The sequence below is a fragment of the Lissotriton vulgaris genome, chromosome 6 (assembly GCF_964263255.1).
Source record: "Lissotriton vulgaris chromosome 6, aLisVul1.2, whole genome shotgun sequence".
Lineage (NCBI taxonomy): Eukaryota > Metazoa > Chordata > Amphibia > Caudata > Salamandridae > Lissotriton > Lissotriton vulgaris.
This window is the reverse complement of record NC_141694.1, coordinates 1,388,585,723-1,388,607,764: the sequence shown is the minus strand read 5'-3', so window position 1 is coordinate 1,388,607,764 and position 22,042 is coordinate 1,388,585,723. Positions and strand designations below refer to the sequence as shown.

General features: G+C 41.9%; 1 protein-coding gene across 2 annotated transcripts in view; it reads right to left on the bottom strand.

Moving 5' to 3' along the window:
* PNPT1 (polyribonucleotide nucleotidyltransferase 1) overlaps positions 1 to 22,042 on the bottom strand; it is a 524,718-nt gene that overhangs the window by 366,695 nt on the left and 135,981 nt on the right. For both annotated transcript variants that reach the window (XM_086927497.1, XM_086927498.1), the window contains exon 9: positions 20,986 to 21,172. In XM_086927497.1, the coding sequence (XP_086783623.1) occupies positions 20,986 to 21,172 (187 nt within the window). The remainder of the gene's footprint in view (positions 1 to 20,985; positions 21,173 to 22,042) is intronic.

Below are 22,042 nucleotides of genomic sequence, written 5' to 3'. Positions count from 1 at the left end.
TCCCATACAGATCTACCTTAAGCACGGATATATATTTGTACACCAATTGCTCATTATACAAGACACTGCCACCCACCACCGAACCTCAGATGAAAGAGGGGATGATACTCAGAACACATTTGTTGGATAAGTTGGACCCCAGTCTGCCTCTGCTTGTGCCGGAATGCTATGCTGAGGGCTAAAGAAACAACATATTGCCCACAGGCTAACCATGACAAACCTTCCAGGTAAATACATTAAAACAAATGTTTGTGTTAGTGCAATTTTGTTTTGTTCAAAAAGATAAATACACAACTAGAACAATGCATATTGGCACCAACCAGGTCAATGTGACTTTACTACTAGAAAGCCATTGGAAGTGACAGTATAATATACTCCTTAAAGGTAGCTTCATTATTACCCAGTAACACAACAGTCTTGACTGTTACTAAGCTATATATATATATAAAGAACAAAACTGAATTGGCTTAATTTGTTCAAGGCTACGTCATACAGCATAGTCTTCCATCCATTGCGTCATTATCACTGGTTCGAAGTAAAATGGTGAAGAGAGAATGGTAGAGGATTCAAACAAAACAAGCCCGTGCACGTAATCCACATGGAAGCCTTTCTTCTGCAACAGGTATACATTTCCACTTAATGACGGCCTTGTCAGACTTACTATAAGATTAGGACTCCTTGACAGAGCCAGTCCTGTCCTGTGTGTCGATTTGCTTACATTTAGACAGCTCTCCCACATTCTAGGTGTCACAGATGCAAAAGAAATGAAATGTATAAACAGTGAAATGCCCCACTGTCACTTTCTTTTGAATAGTGTGACACAAGAGAAAAGTACATTGTGTCTTCACAACTACACTTATTTCCTGAACAAATGTTAAAGCTTTAATTATAATAAACATGAATGCCTCCTTGCCCTTTAACAGCCATATATAGCACTGGTGCAACCTATGTTGGTCCCTTTCATCACAGTGCTGCACCTTCTGGCAAACTATCAGCCAACTTTATTCTAATGAAGGCTTCAGAATATGATCTGGCTAAAGCTTGAGTGTGAAGTGTTCTGCAGAAATCTACACTGTTAAAAGATCAGGTTTTGTGCAAATTGATTCAAGTACAATTTACCAAATAATTTCCAGTCGGACCTGTGAACATCTCACAGTGGCATTACTGACGTTTCAATGCGTATTGCTTGTGGCCACAGCTCCACGCTTGGCATTGTTCAGCCTAATGCACATCATCTGGTACTAAACTGTCAGCGACAAGACAGCATATAGCAGATCACCACCTTTCTGGCATAACATATGTGGTCCACCTGTTTTACTCTCCTTCATCTCTTCTCATCTATTTGCGTTTGTGTGGTTACTATGTCTGAGGGATTTGCAAAGACAATCACCATTTGAAATGATCAATGTACTATTGTCTTCATCTTTTACTTCTGTTATGCTTACACTACCTACCATCATCCATGTTACTTTGACACTGTCTTGGTTGTAAAAAGGTTTCCATTTCTCTGCTTTTTCCGATTAGGATCTTGACAACTAGGTCTGGTGTGTGAATCTAAAACAGATTCTTTGGGGGTGTTCCTTTGTAACCCTGTATTTCTGGATGGCACAACTGAACGTGCCTTAGTTTTCCTTCAGGAATTAGCATGTTTTGAATCCGATTACTGATTGCAAGGCTTTGTGTGATGAAAGATGAGAAGGATTCCGCAGGTGCCACACTTTTATGGTTACATTTCGAATGGGGTCTGTCCAGTGGATGGTATGTATGCTTTCATTCAGGAAGTGTTTGAGTGTCAGAGCAGCTGAGTCTATGATGTCATTACAGGCTGGTTCGGACTGAAACTTCTGTGTGAAAGGAAAAGAGTCGAGAAAGAAGGCAACTGAGATGAAGACCGGGAAGGAGCGGTCCATCCAAGTTTCCTAGATAGTCTTTATTCCTAAAGTTTCATGGTAGATTTTGATACAAACATCCACCTGCTACCCATCCCATTTTAGCAATGAGAGCCGTTCCAAGATGCTGAACTTTTAAACTTGATTTGGTAGCTCTTTACCCTTACGTATACATGGTAGCGTGCAAAGAACCCTTCAATAACAGGAATGCAGCTGAAGTATCACCAATCTAAATTAATTTCATAGAAGATTACCACAAGACACTGACGAGGCAACATGTATGCCATGGAGGTGGATGTAATCCCTGGTACTAACTTTGAGGCACTGTGCAAACCAGCGCGCCGTGAGGGGAACGGCTTGGAGCCCTCACACGAGCACCAGCACCCAGGGGACATTCCGGTCGGCACGGGAGCAGCGGGAACCACATCCCCCAGCTGCCCCGGCCGGCGCAGGACGAGTGACGCCACCACAGCACCCGGAGGCGCTACAAACGCAGAGGGGAGCCTCCCGCCCGCGGGACGCGCGCGGGCGACGCCGGGCGGCGCCCGGGCAGAGGGCGGGCCGTCTGTGGCCGTCTAGGGACGAAGAGGGACGGGACGGTCACCCCCCTAAAGCCCTACCTACAACATGGGTAAGCGGAAACTCCAAACATCTATCACTGGTGGTGCGGGTAAATCAAAAGTTCCACGGAATGCTCCATCCTCTGCCAGCATTATGTCCTATTTAACATCTGCTGTAGGGAAATTGAACCAGGAGATTGCAGCAACTGAGCGTGAACTGGGGCTAGACACACCTCTCTTGGATCACCAGGTGCCCCCTTTGTCTGGGACACAATCCATACCTTTGGAGCCCTCTGTCCAGATCATTACTGCTAAAGACCAGGCATCACTACCCCTATGTACTGCTATAATCCCTGATGAACCTAATTTGTTGGGCGCATCAGACCATCATAGTTGTACACAAGATCCTGAACCCCCAGTTGTTAAGCGTACCAAAAGGGGCCTAAGGAGAACAAAAAGGATCTCTACGCAGCATCTTGTCACATCACGTTATATGTCTAGGAGATTTGAAAAAGGCATAAGGGACATGGTGGAAAAATGTTTTTCTGATAAAATTGAGAGTACCCTTGTTCAGATCGCTAACGATATTGTGGAGACTTTAAAAGACTGTGTCTCGGAAATTGTGGGGAAATGTGAAAGGTTAAATATGTTGTTATGCCCTAAAGTACCTGCATGCCCAACCCCCATTCCTACGGCCATACCAGCCCTCAATGTCCACAATGAAACACCAATGGAGGGGATAGGGAGTGTTACTCCAATTGTTTCAATTCTCCCCTCACTTCCCCCTGTGCCACCATATTTAAATCGCGCCGCCAATTTGGCTGGGCCGACCGATCACCTGGTGAAGCCCCAAGTTGGGGATAAGGTGAACAATGTAGCTGGGAACATCATAGCTCGCCAAGGTGAACAGTCACAGGTGGAAAGAAGACCACGGGGGAAGACCCGTACTCACTTACCACCAGAGGCGACCCCCTTTGTTGCGGTCCTGGTAAATATCCCACATTTGAACCCAGGGGAGGAGGAGTCCCAGCGATCCTTGTTAGCAAATGTAAAAGCATGGTGTGATGAAAACTGCACAGGGCCAAGGGATATATCCACCCATATTACTATGGGAAGACGGGTTGACTGGTTGGGGTATACGGCAAAAAACCTTCCCGGTGATTGCATCATTGTAAATTTTAACAGCCCCCATGAGGCTGCTCGCCTACTTTGGGATGCAACGGACGTTAAGGTTGGAAGGATCCGAGCTGTACCACTTGGTTATTTTTACCCTCCGCCACCTATCCCTAAACTACCCCTAGGCAAGGAAAAGCAGCATGGTACCAGCAGAGGGGGTTCTGGACTGTCATCATGGGCTTTGCAAACACCTAACTTTACTCCTAGTCATATTGACCCCATCAGACCTACAAACCGGGCTACCTTAACACTAACAAACAGATTTACTGCCTTGTCTCATTTAGATGAAAATGACTGACTGTCTGGTTGTGTTGCTGATACAGACCAAACTCAACCCATTACCATCATTGATAGGGAAGGTGGGGAGACCGTTAAAATCGCAAGTTGGAATATTGCTGGTCTCCGTGCCAAGAGAGATGACGCTATATGGTTGGAACAACTAAGGGGCTATGAGGTGGTGGCTCTCCAGGAGACCTGGGATAGAGATTGTAACTTCTGGCTGGATGGGTATACTTCTTATTTTAAAGCTGCCCAAAGTTCCAGCTCAGGGAGAAATCGAGGTGGGCTCATGTTTCTAATCTCCGTCAAACACAGGGGAGTTGCGCAGATCATAAACACCACATCCCATAATCTCTTAGCCTGTGAAATAACCTTACCCAACAATGTTAAGATACTTTATGTTAACTTTTATAATGCACCTTATGGTACGCACTGCAATGAAAATATTAACGCACTAGCGAAATTTTTAATCACCTATAAGGAGAGTCAAACCACTTTTGTTCATTTAATTTTGCTTGGGGATTTTAATATACATTTGTGTCAGCATAACTGTCAGTACAGGGTGTACTCAGATATGGATTGTCTCCCCCACTCTCATTTTGAACACTCTATAAAGGGGGTTGCGTTAGAAGAACTACTGTCCGATATTGATTTATCTGAGCCTGAGTTTATCGACCCTAATGAACGGGTAGCTACTTACAGTGCAAGAGACGCAAACTATGTTATTGACTTCATATTTGTGTCCCCAGGTTTGCTACAAAATGTTATTTTTTATAATGCTGTACAAACTACTTTTAGCGACCATAACCTAGTAGTTATGGAATTAAGTAATAAAAATTTAGCGATACTTGCCACAATTACAAAGACTGCCCCCCATATGGATTTATCTGTGCAAGATCAGGGGAGGCGGGTCAAGTGGAGTAAAATTATCCCAGAGTATTTTTTCTCTGAACTTACCGAGATGGTGGGAGATGAAATTAACACCTGGCTGGACCCTCTTAGGTTTGGAGGTGACATTATTACCTCCTTCGAAATTATTTGCAAACAAATAAGCTCGAATCTAACATCTAAGACAAAACACAAGGAGCAAAAACTGCATGGGTGGTTTGACGCAAAATGCTCAAAGGCTCACAGAGACTTATTGACAGCATTAAAAAAGTCACCCCGGGACACCCAAGCAGTGGCCAGACTAAGGAAAAATTATAAATCTATTGTAGAGACACGCAAGAAAGAGATTAAGAACAATGCCTGGGACTCACTCTATGATAGGGCCACCCTGAGGGATAGTTCCAAATTTTGGGAAATCGTAAATACACCCTTGTTCAGTGAGAAGGAAAACTCCCCGCTGGAATTGAATATATCTGAAAAAGATTGGTTGAACCATTTCGAAAAAATATATGGGAGCAATCTCCAGATAGATCCATTTGTACCAACAGTAAGTGAACAATCAGGGCCACCTTTGCGGTTCACCATTAAAGAAGTCCTAAAGGCTATTGAGGACACAACTGCTCATAAGGCTCCGGGCCCAGATGGGGTTCCTGCAGATATGTATAAATCGAACCCTTCCATATGGTCAATTGTCCTCACAAATATTTTCAACATAGCCAGCATCGATAAAAGCAGATTGCCTACGACCTGGTCACGGTCTATAATAGTCCCTATTTTTAAGAAGGGTCAGAGGGGGGACGCAAGATGTTATAGGCCGATATCATTGTTGGATTCGTCCTTTAAAATACTATGACATCTTGTGTGATGCACAGTATGGATTTAGATCTGGCAGAGGAACTGAGGACCAGTGCCTCAACTTACACCTAATAGTCAGTAAATACACTATGGCCGCAGGGGGGTCAATCTATCTAGCGTTTATGGACCTGTCCACAGCTTTTGACCTAGTAAATAGGTCAAAGCTGTGGACCATGCTTTTGGATATGGGCCTAGACCAGGCATTGGTGTACTTCCTGGCTGACTTACATAGGGACCTGAAAGCGGCCATACGCATGTCACAAGATGGGAAGTGTACGGGTGATTTTAAGTCCGGGAGGGGAGTACGACTGGGGTGTATTTTGGCCCCAATGTTATTTTCTTTATATATTAATTCATTAAGTGCAAATTTGGCGGCGGCATCTGTAGACGTCCCGTGCATGGGGGGTACTAAATTACCAGTATTATTATATGCTGACGATACAGTGCTGCTGTCAAGGACCCCCATAGGTTTGCAACGCCTCCTAAACTCCTTTGGGAATTTTATGCAAAACCTGGAACTTGTAATCAATGTGGAGAAATCGCATGTGATGTTTGTGGGGAAAGGAAGGAATAACACCAAGACCCTCTCGTGCAATGGCTCAGTAATATCAAAAGTAAAAATCTTTACATATCTTGGTGTAGTGTTTGATGACCTGGGCAGTTGGGCCCCCCAAGTGGCCAATAAAAGAGTAGCAGTGAAAAAGTCATCGGCTGCAATACTTGGCTTTGCGAAAAGACTGGGTGGGAAACCTCCTGAGGCCATTTTGGCGATATATAGAGCCAAAACTATGGCCATAGCCAGGTATGGGGCAGCAATTTGGGGTTATAAAGATCTATCTCTGATTCAGAGAGAGGAAAATAAATTTCTGCGATCCCTCTTGGGTCTTCCCCAATCCACTTCATCTTTTGCGGTCCATGCAGAGTTGGGTATGGGTTATATTGCGGACATGTTAAACATGGCACCGCTCTTACTATGGATCAGAACTTGGCTTAACCCCAAACTTACCCTGAATCATAAAATTATTAAGGATTGTTTGGGGCGGGATAGAGTGGCTGATATTAAATGGTTGGCATACATCAAAACATCCACTGCACTCCTGGGCCGTCCGGAACTATATTCAAACCCGGAAAATTTGAATAAAGATGATATTAACTGGGTAAAACAAAATTTCATTAGGACCCGAGAAATGGATAGAGAGTCGACTGAGATCTCTAAACCGACAGTAAGATCACATTTTATGCTGATTAACTCAATGTCATTGCAACCGTATCTGACTGTTGTTACACGTCCTTATCATCGTTGGTTGCTAACTAAATTTAGATTTAATCAGGCACACTTTCTGTTGGGTAATTATGAGAACTGGTGCACGCCAATGGAAAATGCACCATGTGAATGTGATAATTTTTCCGATCAGGATTTGATACATTTTATCTTTTTCTGTCCCTTCTTTTTGGAAGGCAGGGTAAAGTATATCAAGCCTCTCTTGAGGGAAATGGGGTTCTTACAGCTGAAACCAGCATTGTTGTTTTTACAATTAATGGAAAATCATCGGGTGATGTTCTGTGTAGCCAATTTTCTGATTGCATCTATCCGTGCTAGACGGAAGAGACTCCATACGAGCCTAGATGGAGTTAATGTAAATGTTTGTCCTATACCTGGTAGTATGAACTAATTTCTAGGCTCTGGTCCAATCCACATAAATTTTTTATAAAGGAATATGAATTTTTTCCTGATAACAGTGTAATTTCTGTGTGCTAGGTCATCCTATATGTATTCGTTAATGAATTTTAAAATGCACAGTATTTTTATAGTTTTGTATGATGTTTTTATGTATTTGTATAGCATACTTTTATGATTTTTATTTAATCGAATAAAGTGTTTTTTGACTTGACTTGACTACTAACAATTAATGACAGCGGGAGTCTGAATTAATTTTCGCAATAGTTTAATTTCAGAAAAGTAAAGTCTTAACAGGTAAGGTGTCTTCAGTGTTAACAGTTCCAACCTGAAGCAAGATTCTCATTTGTCCACTGGAATATTGACTAAATGTGAACAATTTCTAAAATTACTAACGGAGTTAAGAGCACCCAAACTCTGGTGAAGCATTTGCTATCTCTTGGTAGGATGACGAATTACAAAGAGTTAAATTCAAAGTATGAACTTCAAACCAGACAGGGTTGCAGAAAACTAATATTGTTTTGGGACTTAAGTAACCTCTTCGGGTGATTATTGGCTGAAGGAAATGTAGAGTTTAAATTAAAGTGACTTTTGGTACAGAGGAAGGTTTAACTGGGTCCGACTTATGCCTTGATAAAGGTGCTAATTAAAACATAAAATTATTGCAAACCACTAAATGGTTTTGTGGCTCAGAGGTGAAACATGTCTGAGGGCCGAAGCAACACAGCCTTCCATTAACCATGCACAACAGTGGTTAATCTCCCTAAAATTGTAAATTAGTATTTCATCAGAGCTGAACAGTCTGACATCTATCAGTATTATCAGGCCTGTTAACAAGCAGCTGCACATTGTGATGAGAAAGATACTCATAAAGGCTAATGTTTTTTGCTAAAGGATAAGAAATGCAGGACACATTTGTATTAACCAACTCTAAATCATGACATATTAAACGGAAGACAACACTAATCTACTTTGAGCATAGTGTTTCACTTAAAAAACTGTGTGCTATTCATCCAAGCCAGTTTGTGAACATTGATTCCTGTGACTTATTTATGGTATACATGGTATTATTTCGTTCTATTTAACATACTGCAGATAGACAATGAGAGAAAGTGGTGATAATATTTTGACATTTAACTTAGTTACATTAAATGTCTTTAATGTATACTTTAACTCTTTATGATTTAACATGGTATTCACCGGCGCTAACTGCAAAGGATGCCAGGTTGATTAAGCCTTGTGAGACCAAGAAGGCAAGGACCCCTCTTCCAGAACCACTGTAGCACTCTGAAATGAAACAAGCATTTGCAACAGTTTAAGCTATTGTAATTGTAAATTAGCTTTAAAAGTTACAATTTGCAATGGGAAGAAATTATTTTTAATAAACATCTATAATAGGCCTTTACCCTCTTCAAAAGAATCACCAACCCTTTCTAAGCTAGATTGTTTCCTGAGTGGGTTGGACCTCAGGGAGGATTTTGTTATCCTGGCTGGTGATCTAAATTGTAATTTTGAGCCAGTTTTGGGTCTTAGTGAAATCTTCGATGAGGAAGATCAGGCAAATAAAATCCCTATCTTGGAGAACATTAAATCGGTTAAATGTTCAACCTTGGTTCTCCAGCTGACTAAATTATGCACGGAGCATTTTCTTAGGGCTTGTAACGGACGTCTACCATCCGACAACTCGAAGAAACCAACCTTCAGTAGGAACAACTACAAAAGTAACTTACATTTTGTGATCGCTTCCATACCCCTTTGGTTGCATCTTTTGAACCTCGAAGTAATGGAGAGGATCGAAAGCGATCATTTTCCCTTAAACCTGACTTTAGATGCTTCACTGTTTAACGATATAGTTCAACCATTCCCACTTGAGGAAAGTGGTGGTGATAATATCGAGATCCATATTAGTAACAATAGGAGATCACTTAAATGGCTATTTATATTGGATCACAGTGACATCCTCAGTGAAATATATTCACTTTTCGCTGGGACCTTTGGACCCTACTTAGGTCTAACGTTCGAGGAGGAAACTAAAACCTCCTTTTTGACAATACATCAGAAATTTTTTGTTGACCTAAAATTACTAGTTACCAAAATGCCCAAAAAAAAACAGCAAAAGATCCAGAATCTGTCCCACAGTAAGCCATGGTATGATAGATCCTGTAGAGAGTCAAAGAGGGAATTATTAATTGCGATCAAGTCCAAGTTTCCATTAGATGTACAAAAAGCAAGGAACAACTATAAGTCTGTTCAAAGGGCCTCAAAAATAGCATGGGAGGAAGATAAATGGGCTGAACTGCTGCTAGCCGCCAGATCGCGTGATAATGTGGCCTTCTGGAGGCTAGTAGCAAATGGGAATCATGTAGGTAGGGTGGTTAAGGATGTTTTTCTGGACGAGCAAACTTGGGTTACCCATTTTACAAATTTATATAAAAAATATGATGATCCCCATATGGACACGAACGCGATAAGCTACAAAACTCCAGCAGATTACCTTGTCTTTACTCTAGGGGAAACAGAGTTGGCAATAAGCCAAATAAAATCCGGCAAAGCCCCAGGTCTTGACAAGATTCCGGGGGACTTATACAAGCACGATTTAAAAGTATGGGCACCATATATCAATTATTTGTGCAATAAACTATCCGGTACTTTAGAATTCCCTGAAAGTTGGAAGGGAGCTGAAATTGTTTTAATTTTTAAAAAAGGAGATAGGATGGACCCCTGCAACTACCGGCCAATCAGCTTAATGGACATCCTCCAGAAAATCTACTCACGACACATTTTATTACGTGTGAGTGATTGGTTGGAGGAAAATACAATTTTAACCAAATTCCAAGCTGGGTTTAGATCAAAAGTCAGCACAATAGATCAGATTTTTAGATTTTGCTGCCTTTACTGGAAGTACGTAAAGATTAAAAGGGGCCATTTATATGTTGCTTTTGTTGATTTAAGGGCAGCATTTGATTTAGTGCCACGCAATCTTTTATGGAAAACCCTGAGTGCAGCAGGTATGCCAAATAATCTAGTAGTTCAGATCAAAGAGTTACATGAAGGGAACTTTGCGAGAATTAGATGGGGCCCAAATGGCGAACTAACCCAAAAAATTCCTATCGAACGTGGAGTTCGCCAAGGCTGCGTTCTGGCCCCTACACTCTTTTCCCTTTTTGTGAACGACATCCCCTTATACCTAGAGGGATGTAAAAATGACTCCCCCAAACTGAACGGCGAAAGGGTAACATCCCTATTATTTGCTGACGATACTATCTTGATTTCCCAAACAAAAAATGGCCTACAGACACTATTGGACACTTTCAGTGATTATTGTAGCCAAAAGGGGTTGGAGATTAATGGGAAAAAGAAAAAATGTATGGCCCTAAATCCGACTAAACCAGATAAGGGCTGCTTAACAATGAAAGGAGTAAAGTTGGAATCGGTGCCCCATTTCTCATATTTAGGGGTGACACTAGATTCCAACTTCACTTGGAAAGCCCAAATGGAGAAAAGCAAACTGATATTTGCCCAGAATGTTAAACCAATTCTCAGGGAGCAAAGCCTGAGCACTAGTAAAGCGGTGTCTCCAGTGATGGAACTATTTAAATTTAAAGTCCAACCATCAGTCCTTTATGGCGCAGAAATATGGGGGCCTGGGTCTAAGGAGACTTTCAGTGTCCTAGATAACAACTTCATGCGAAGTCTGGTAAGGGTCCCGAGAGGCACCCCACTAGTACCTTTGCAATTGGACCTAAACTTCAAAAGATCTGATCACCAAGTCCTGATCCGACCTTTAATGCTATGGGTTAGATTATGGCATGTTCCCGAACTCCAAGACTATAGAGACGGGTTAAAATAAATCATGGCACTTGACAGCCAGAAAGCTATCACATGGCTTAGGCACGTTAAAGCTTGGTTCAGCAATATAGGTCTGAAACATTTCTGGGAGAACCCTGAGCAGTTACCCCCCAACCCCAAATTAATTTTAAAAAGGGCCTTTTGGACCTTTATAGTAAATAGGACTGCAAGCATCACAACTAGTGGGACCTTAGTTTCAAAATTCTTAAATTTCAAGGATGAACCACTTTATGAAACCTTTATGGATGAAATAGAGCCTCCACTTGCCAAAACATTATTTTTAAAACTTAGATATGGAAACCTTTTAATAAAATCAACCTTGGCACGCTGGGCTAGGAATTGCGGTCCATCGTCCTTAGCATTGGACGAAATTTGCTCCATGTGTGAACATAACCAGATAGAAAATGAGCAACATATCCTCCTTTTCTGTCCCTTGTACGCCCAGGCCAGAAAAAGATGGATCAAACCAATATGTCTATTGTTAGGCCTGAGGTCATGTTCACGGGCTCTGAGAATCCTAACAACAAATACATCGCAACAGATAACGTTTAGTGTCAGTAGATTTTTACTTTCTATTTTCTTCCAAAGGAAAAAAATGGGGCATCAACTGTAATTGAGTTTTCTTTTATGGGCTTGAACTGATTTGTTTTTTGGAACTAGTGTGGTGGTCCATCCTGTGATTTTATGACTGTATTGTTGCGCTCCAATTGTCTTCCAACATGAATTACACTGTTCTAACTAATGATTTTAATATTTTAAGTGGAATGTTAATTTTTTATTCACTGAACTGTAATGCATGTATTGTTCTTTTATGGCATCAAGCCGAAATAAAGAATTTTGAAATAAAAATTACAATGCCTTTTATTTATCTGTTTTGCTAATTAACACATAAATAAAATTCATTGTCATTTACAATGCCATTAGCTCAAACTCTTGTAAATACGAGACCTATTCAAAGAAGTGGCCGCCATTGTCCCAACTCCCGGAAAGTGAAAGCGTGTATGGTGCACTGAATGTTGCATGAAAGCATGTCGTCATTAAAGAAAATAGTGCTTACAGACTAAAAAGCACATACAGTGTAAGACGAAGTAAAAGGACCAGTCCTCATGGGAGGTTACAAATAAGAAAAGCCGGTACTAAGGAGGGACTAACAAGCCTAATAATGAATGAGAAGCCAGCATTTACGAAGGACAATGACACAAGCCAATAACTAATATGGGTGGGGAATGGGCAAGGCTTCTATTTCAAACTCAAATACAGCATGCCGCAGAGCAGTGCATGCGCTGCCCAGGCTCGACCTAAAAAGCGCACTACATATTGGGATCAGTATGCCCTCACAGTGAAATAACAACCAAAAGCTATTTCACTCTATACGCTAGATGTCTCCCTATATAGGCCTAGGTGGGATTAAAGTCTTAATTTTCCTCCTCAGTTTTGTAAAGGGCTAAAAGAATGCTTCCTGCGTAGTTTTCGAAATCTGACTTAATAGCGAAATACGAATTTTTGATAGCTTAAGCAGAAAGTAAGTTCTTTACTTTGAAATATTGGTACCGTTTGCATTTAACACACACTTCTCTGTGGATTTCCTGCTGCTTGCGCCATAGGTACCAGGGGTAGAGTACAGATTCTTTAAGAAATATGTTTTCACCAAACCATAGTAGGTTTATTTAATATGTTGGGGTAAGCCTCTCAAATAACCCACATTTCTGACGTTCTAAACCCCGTAAACAAGCTCATATTGTATTCAACTTGTAAGAACTTTTTGCACTTGATTTCGACATTATAGCAGCACCCTGGTATTTATGGCCCTCAATTGACTGCAAAGAGCTGAGCAAGTCCTGCATGGATGCTATGGCAATCTATATGACATGTAAAACATAGCAAGCATGTCAATGCATGTGCAGTCGTCCATTACAACTACACCCATTCCAGTACATTACTAATACTGCACGCCTTTAACATTCCCAAACTAATAAGATGGTATCCCAGCTGGCCTGGAAATACAGGCCACTGCCAAAAGAGTTTAATAAATGTGTGACCTAATAGTATAGAGCAGCCTAGCATACTAAATTAGATATTTTTACTCTGTTCAATTCATTCATGTATACCAAAATTAAAAATTGTGTATTCAAGATGTATACCAAAATTCACAAGCTTCCCTTACCTCGCATCAGACAGCAAATACAATCTTCTATTCCCAGCAGAACACTCACAGCAGGGCAGACTAGCTGTAATCATTCACAGACCACTACATTTAAGGCATGAGTGACATGTGGGTTACAGACTGATCTCTGCAGCAGATGCTTAACTCAGAGGAATTTAACAGTGGAATTGAGACAGGATACGTGAGTTTTGACACGTTATCAATTATGTGATAGTTTACATCGGCAACCTGTAGCTGCTGCTTGTTTTGATACCTTGGTTTTCCATAGAAAGAGAAAAAACAAACCATGGCTTAAGTATGCTCTGTACAGGCACACAGGTGTCAACCTCTTCGACAAAGTTTGGAATGCGTGTGCACTGTTCAAAATGTTTGAGGGTCACCACTGCTTGTCTGACATACAGCCAGAGTTGGTGTTGTACCATACCAAGCAAAACCCTTAAATGGGGAGTGCAGTTGGTCTGATGGTACTGATTCTCACGAACTTCACTTTGAATGTCATTTCTTTTAAATTAGACTTCCAATTTTGGAAAAATCGTATGTGACGGTTGAGTCTCACGTACGTGGTACTTAAAATGCCCCTTTAGTACACTGGATTTTGACTGAAATACAAACCAACAAAGGATAGATGCTGGCTGGAGATTTCCATCAATATGACATCTAACTAAATCATTTGGTCTAAGCCACACACAAGTAGGAATTGCTTTGAAACTGAGAAAACGTAAGGGGGAAATACTTGTCATGTCATCGACTTCGTTTCGGGCCCGGGGCCAGTTGCAGAGACCTGAACATACCGGCAGCGGTCCAATGCTGTGCGGGTCAGGGGTGACACTGAACATAGCTGCTCTGCCCTTCCCTGATCAGTCGGTGGGCTAGCATTGCACTCCAGCACATCACTATAGCCCCTGGTAGATCAGGCCTGCAGGAACGGAGGTTACATAGCGAGGCCGCGGCTTTCCACATAGCTTGAGGAAATAGGGTGCCTCCCTTCAGGATGCTTTGGCATTGCCTCTAAGGAACGAGTCGCTGCAGAAATACAAGTGCATCACAATGCAATACAATGCCGAGGTGCACTTGGCACAGAAATGTACCTGCTGCGCGTCCCGCCTCCGTCTGTTCCTCTCACCAGTGTCTTGACCAATGTTCCCTCTAATTTTTTTCCTCTGTGTGCGGCAGTGTGGGGTCTCTGTGCGCTGCAGCCATGGTTATGTGCGCCAGGAACCAGACCGCGCGTGTGGGTGCAGCGCCAAATATCAATCCAAACTCATGCTTAAACAAGTGAAAAGACTGGATTTTCACACATAAATCGCCACGTTAAGGGTCTTATGGCAGGTTTGCAATTTAGACACACACCATTACATGAACTGGTTATACAGGCAAGTACACTTCGGGTTTAGAAAAGCACAAGACTCCAATGATAGTACCATTATAAGATTTTACTGCTGTAGATGTAATGTTACTTGTTGTATTGTATATCCGGATGCACAGACGGAAAGAAGCAACAAAATACCAGCCAGGCGGCACACTACGCTAAGCAGAGAGATTTCTAACTTGCGTGATATCTAAAAGAAATTCAGAAAGTCCAAAAGAACGACGTGTGCTTTGCAGGTTGTTCAATTGGACTTTGGTCAGCCAACTTCAACTAGGCACAAGCCAGGCCGCCTTTAACACTGGTGGAGCCCTATGCGACAATGTTTGTTGGCGCCCCCCAATGGCCACCTCTACCATGGATTCCCTCACTAGCACCCTTTAACAGCGGCCCTCAAGTCTCCAGAACCACTGGCTCTCTGATTCATTTAGTATTATAGCACCACTCATACCAGTGTAGGGTGTCAGAGCACTTTACATAATACACACATTGCACAGAGACAATCATAGTTGTGTAAATCAGTGTATTGGAAGTGTTACATCAGAAAAGACTACAAGGTGTAGTGTAGGAGTCATCGATACTAGTAGGCAATATAGTTTAACAATGCTTATTCTGGACAAGTACGAATTCAGAATTCAAAATGTGACCCCATTGTTAGAGGTTCTCTTAAAAACAAGAATTGTTTTTTTACCCAAATGAACCCTTTTGGAAAGATTAGGATAATAAAAGACTGGGCAATAAAACACATTGCTCTAACATAATACTTGCAGTTAACACGCAGCTGTTTGATGACAGTTAATCAGGGGTGTGGAATTTTACAAATAATCTAGTTGTCCAAGGGAGAAAATGCCACTGAGATCTACATGTCCTGTAAAGACCACGTGTCCCACCTACTCCAATCCCTCATCAAACATAAGGGTTCCGGCTGACAGAGAAACATTAACCCAATTTCCGTTTTTATCCACATTTAAAAATTAAAAACAGATAAGAAAATAAATGGTTTTCTGTCTGTATTTATCTGTAAAAATTAGTAAAAACGGAAAACAGGGAGCCTTAATTATGTAGAAAAAGTTAGCTTTGGTGAAATAAAATATTTGCCAAAGATCACACAATTTAAGCATGGAAACCCTTTTTTTAAATTAATCAAGCAAGGTTCTCTCTCACAAAGAGTATGTAAATAGTTCTGGACCGTCAAGAATTCTGCAACATCACAAATAGCAGATAACTACTGTAAATAAACTCTGCACTCAAGAAGGATATTGCACAATGTCACAACTATGCACAACTAATTGCAACCAGTACTTACTTAACTCACTGCTTAAAAAAAAAATCATGATCACTAATAAGGAACATCTGTCGCCAACAAGCCACACCTATTCAGAATACCGGACTATCCCAGAGCATGGCACAAATAATGGACAGACAAACAATATCCACCTGCTTCAAGTAAAACTGTAGATACAAAGACCAAAAGAATCCCGGACTATGATTAAATAATATAACGTCAACGTGCATTTGCAGACCTATTAGAGGCAGAACTGTAGTGCATTGCAGTGCTATTTATAGAGGCCTGGCTCCCCTGTTTCACACAAGTCAGAGTGGTCTACTTGTGTGTTCAATGGCAGAGGTGCCCACAGCCTGTTTTGTTTCCGTGATTTAATGTCTACTTGTCCGTCGGACAAAATAGACATTAAATCTTCTTGCCCAATGATAAAAACATGGTTCGGGCGTCGGGCGATATGATTCCCCCACCCGTTAATAGCTCAATGCTCTATATTAGGATTTTGACTTACAAACCACAAGTAACAAAATGGGCTCTCTTACAGAAGCCGTAACCCACTGACCTATTTTCATTTATTCACTTTATCTGCATGGCACATGTTGTTAGCAGGAGACATTTTAACCCACTGTGGGACCTTTGGATGTGTCAAAACTTCCACTAGACAAACCTCTATCTCTTTCCAGCAAGACTATTAATCACCAGAGTATCTAGACATTTTAATTGATTCCTGAAAATAGCTGGAGGCCAGGAACATGCATGACATCCAACTCTTCACACGAGGACAACACCCTCATATATGTATAGTCAGCTGCATGCAGCAAAGCCTCGCAGCGGCCTTCGTCTATCTCCATGCACAGCTCACAATCTGGCAGCCAACTACTGCTGTGTATAACTTTTAAGAGGCTTGGCTGCAGCAAGCCCAAAAGCACGATGTGTGCTTTACACATAGCTGCCAAGGTTTCAGATTGCTTGTTTGTGACATTTTCATAATTACAGTGTAATTATGAGTGACATTTCAACAACTGAGTGACCCTTTCTGGCGAGTAAAATCCAGCCATGAAAAAGGAAAAACCTATAAATAAAAGAAATTACAGCTATCTGAGGGGTGTAATGTCTCATCTTTATGTTTCCGTCATCTTCATTGCTTGATTTTGCTTGAAAGTGTCACTCTCATTTGTTGAAATGTCACTCAAGATTACATAGAAATTATAAAAATGTCCCCCATAGCAATCTTAATTTAGTCTCTGCCTGCAAAAGGGTCAAAGTAAGTATAAGCCACCCGAGTGCGTGTGCTTATTTTACCGTGTGAAAACAGTACGTGCTGAAATATGTGACTAAACCCATTTGTTGCCCAAGTAAAACAAAATGAGTAACAATGTTGATTTAAAATTTTAGAAGACCGTTATTGCAAACATTAACAATTTCCATAAATCTGCCTTTGTTAAGATGTCTTCTTTCAATGATTGGCGGGTTTTGTGCAGATTAGTGTCTTTGGAGGGCGTGCGAAGGTTTGCGAGAATGTTCTGTACATTGGTCGTCGAACGTCACGTCCGGTACATGCTGCGTTTCAACAAGTAACTCCTGTTGTGCACGAATCCTGGACGTTTTTTCTCAGGCAGGAAAATGTAACATGCATTTGGTTAAAACCCTATGATGGCTGTAAAATTCTATCGTGAGGTACTAAAAGCTTGGCAACTGTGGTCTAAACTGCAGAGATGGGTGAAAGTAAAGGCTAGTGCCAGTAACTTTTTTTGCAATAATAAATGTGCAATTCCTAATACATCACAGCTTTCGTGCCATCATGACTGAGCATAATCTTAACAACAGAGCTGGATCGTCGCCTTCTAAGTAAAGTGTTCTGAAACTCTGGTCAGTGAGACTTTGCTATCAGCCTAGCTGTGGCCTAAATGAGTGCCTCCCACGCTCCACTTTCTAATGCAGCGCTACTTACAGCTCATGTGGTCGGCAGCAATCGAGTAAGTCTGCTAACCAATCACCTGACTATAATAAATTATGGACACCTTCCAGTCTGCTTTATCTATTTTATGAAATGTTGGCTGCAGTCTGATAAATTAGTTGTTTAACTATTATTTCTTATGCTGTGAAGCAGCTAACGTAAACTCTCTCTTTACTCAAATGATTGTAATTTCTGATATTTATTATTCCCTCTTCCTCACTGCTTTATTTTGTCCGCGAGCAAGTGTCACTCATAGTCGCTGAAATGTCACACATAATTTCAGTGAAAATATGAAAATGTCACACATAGCAATCTGAAACCTTGGCAGCTATGCTTAAACCTTGGTAGCTATGGCCTCTGTCCCGCCCGAACTGTCAGCTGAGCAGAGCGCAGAGCGCACATGCATATGCCCGAGCCAGCCACAACAGAGACCTGTAATACTAGCGAGGAGGGGCTGGTGAGGTAACATGATTGAAAGTGGCAAAATAAAGGCGGGAGACACCGCCTGATCCTGTCTTTTCTTTTGCTGAATTTGTTCTATAATGGGCTGTGGCTGCGGGCTGTTTGTGGCCCCTTGTGAAAACATTTGTTAATTGCAGCACCGTCATGCGCTGCAATTAAGAAACATTTTCACAATGGCTCACAATCAGCCCCCAACCGCGCTCCCTTAAGAGAAGACATTTAGCAAGTCCAAAAGCACGAATGCTTTTGGACTTGTTAAATGTCTTCTCTTAAGGGAGCGCGGTTGGGGGCTGATTGTGAGCCATTGTGAAAATGTTTGTTAAATGCAGCGCATGACGGTGCTGCAAATAACAAATGTTCTCACAAAGGGCCACAAACAGCCCGCAGCCACAGCCCATTAGTGCGGAGCAATCGATGATCTTTCCACCAAACACGGAATTGCCGTTTTCGCGCCGCTCGCGTTTTAAACGCGGGGGCGCGAAAGCACTCACAGGATGGATGTGTGCGCGCTTTCCACGGGACTCTGCGCGCTCGGGGTCAGCAAGCTGCGCGCGCGCACGCATTAGAGGGAACACTGGTCTTGACCCGAGACAGCTGGAAGACTCCTGTGACCCGGCCATACGAAGGGGCCGCTGTAGGTGAGGAGATTGTGGCCCCTTGGAGCACTCTTTCCCGTGCACAACGACTCTGGTGAGTTGACTTCCGCCAGTGAGAACCACCCGGCTTGTTCCCTGCGTCACGAGTGGTTAGCTTCCTGTGGCCCCACCATCCCTCGTCTCCGTGCAACACAGCTATGTTGAGAAGACTTCAGCCGACGCGAACCACCCGGCCGAATCTTGCGTCACGGGCACGTCGCTTCCTGTAGCTCTTTCCGGCATTCCTTTGGTACCGTCTAGTTCTTATTAAGGAGTGACGATAACGTGTAATTTAGCCGCAGGACAGGTGGGGATCAAGTCTAGTGCCGCTAATCTGAGGGCACAGTCTCTATATGTTGCCTCAGTCTTGAGCCCGCTTTCGTGCCGCTGTTAAGGATTCATTTGTCCCTTTGAGCACTGGCGGCCGAAGCGCTCTCAGGTGTGCCGAGGCAGGGCATGAGCTAGGACTAACACCGCTGGGAGCGAGGGTCTTCCATAACATGGCCGTTCTCAGTAGGCAGGAATTCTTATTGAAAGGTAAGTAAGGACAAGGAAAACTCCACCATGATGTCCTGGAGGGAGGTAGAAAAGATGCATTGTGTGATGGGGTTTGCGTCTTTCACTGCCAGCTTTCACCGTGTCTCTTTCTCGCATTTTGGCAATTCCTTTTCAGATAGTGATACAGGCGACGGAGGCATTTAGGATGGTTCTAAGAATACCGAAACTAGTGTGTGTGCTTCCGTGAGTGTGGCTCTGTGTGCCCGCGTGATTGAGAGAGGCTGACGCAGTGAATGTGGAGCAAGAGATGCGCGCGCGTGCCTGTACGTGCGCGTCCACGGTCCCGAATCGACGCGCGTGCCCCGGTCTGTCTCACTTGAGAGGCATTTCGACCACAATAGGTCTCGAGAGCGAGACCTAAAAAGGTTAAAAGTGCAGCATATTCCTTGAATTTGGTATGTATGTATGTTCTCCAAAGTGGTTTTTGGGAGGAACATATGAGAACATGAAGCACTGCTTGAAGCCATCTTCAATTTTTTTTGATTCCTGAACTATTGAGTGATTACACATTTATAGTCATGATATACATGCTCAGGAACGTGGGCGCTATTTTTTTTTATGTAGTTTGCAAAATAATGATTTGGTAGCATTAAAGAATGTTATATCCAGCACTGTTTTGACATTCAATTTAGCATTTGTCAATACTTCAAACACCAGGTATAATTTAAATAAAGTGAGAATAACGTGGTTAAGCTGCACTCCTTCAGCATTTTATCAATTGTTATTTATCACATATACATAATATTGTGTGTGCCAAGCCATGTAGGCAGTGGAGGGGTTCACATTTAAGAACATTACACAACAAACAAGAGTGACAACAGAATAGGGGAAGAGGAACAGAGAACATTAGACTTTGATCGTCAGGTGTAGTTTACAAATGTTTGGGGTTTCAGCTCTTTATAAAGGGTAACACATCTGTACTGAGTCTGTTTTCTTTGAGGACCTTGAACTTTGTTTTCATTTTTCACCCTGAATTTTAACTTTTGAATTTAACGACTTGTAAAGTACCAAAATAATGTTTGAAAAGCATTTAATTGTGAATGTGGCCTTATCGACCATGCCTCAAACTCCCCAAAATAATGATGTTGCCTGCAAAGAATAGTGTGTCAGTATGGCCCAGTGATGCAAGAAAGGTTGCTCCTCTGTGCTTCAGAACATGTTTTGTACAGACCGTTCTCAATGAAATACATATATTGGTACTCACTGTCTTGCACAGTCAACAATTTGTTAGGGAGCACAAAAGGATCAAACTCCACAAAATAACAATGTTGTCTATCAGGAAGAGTGCGTCAGTTTGGCCAAGTGATGCAAGAAAGGTTGCGCCTCTGTGTTTTAGAATATATTTTTTAAACACCATTCTGAATGAAGTACATATATTGGTACTCACTGTCTTGCACAGTCAACAATCTGTTCGGGAGCACAAAAGGATTTCTGAGGAGTTCTTTTTTCTGGTCCATAATCTCTTATCATCTGTTGGATGCCTTGGATAATCTGCTGTGTGTGCTTCACCCCCAATTTGATTGCGTGGCAGAAGTCCTGCTGCAGCACGTTCTCTGCCCCAGCTTCTATCATGACTATGAAAAAAGAACGCATAATTACAGACAGATAACTGTTGTGGTTCAATATGAAGCTTTATTTGTAAAGGTGTCACTTGTCCTGGAACATTCATGAGCTGCTGAACATAGGGTTTATTTAGGGAACAAACACTTTCACTAGATGCTAAAATTGCAGGTGGTCAAAGACCCTTTGAGATAACTAGCAGAAACCTCCTTCATGAGATATAAAGATCACCTTTTGTGTTTCTGCACAAGCGTGAGGTAACAGTTAACTTGTTTGATCGAATCAGACAAAATGAGATGGAGTATAATCAATTTATGTTCAGTAGAGGAAATATGGGACAATGAAACTGAACACCCCAAGTAAAATGAATAACGCCACAAATCTAAGTCTTAATATCCGCTTGTAGTCAAGCAGGATCGATAATGCCAAATGCCCATCCAAGGAACTTCATAATTCAGACAGCTGTTAAATTCCACCCCACTTTCACAAGACTGTTGCAATAAACTGGCATCCCATTACCTAAACAAAGCAGACACACAGGGATCTTATGTAACAATCAACAGCAACAACTGCTTCCTAGTTATACAGTCTAAAACAATCACAGCAGACATTCAAACTCCGCCTATATCAGCTGTCCAAGAAATTACAACCTCCTAGTTTGAAGACCTACAAAAAGCTAGCAGCTCTACACCAGCCCTCCACATATTTTCAAAAAGATCCTTCAGTCAACATCAGCATCTATTCTAGTCAGAAATATCATGAACTCCTTAACAGGAACTTTCTCAGGGATATTAAAGAGGGTATACATATACAAACTACTTACGAACAACAACCTAGACCCTCAAGAACCAACAGCAACTCACCAATCTTCAATATGCCTTTCC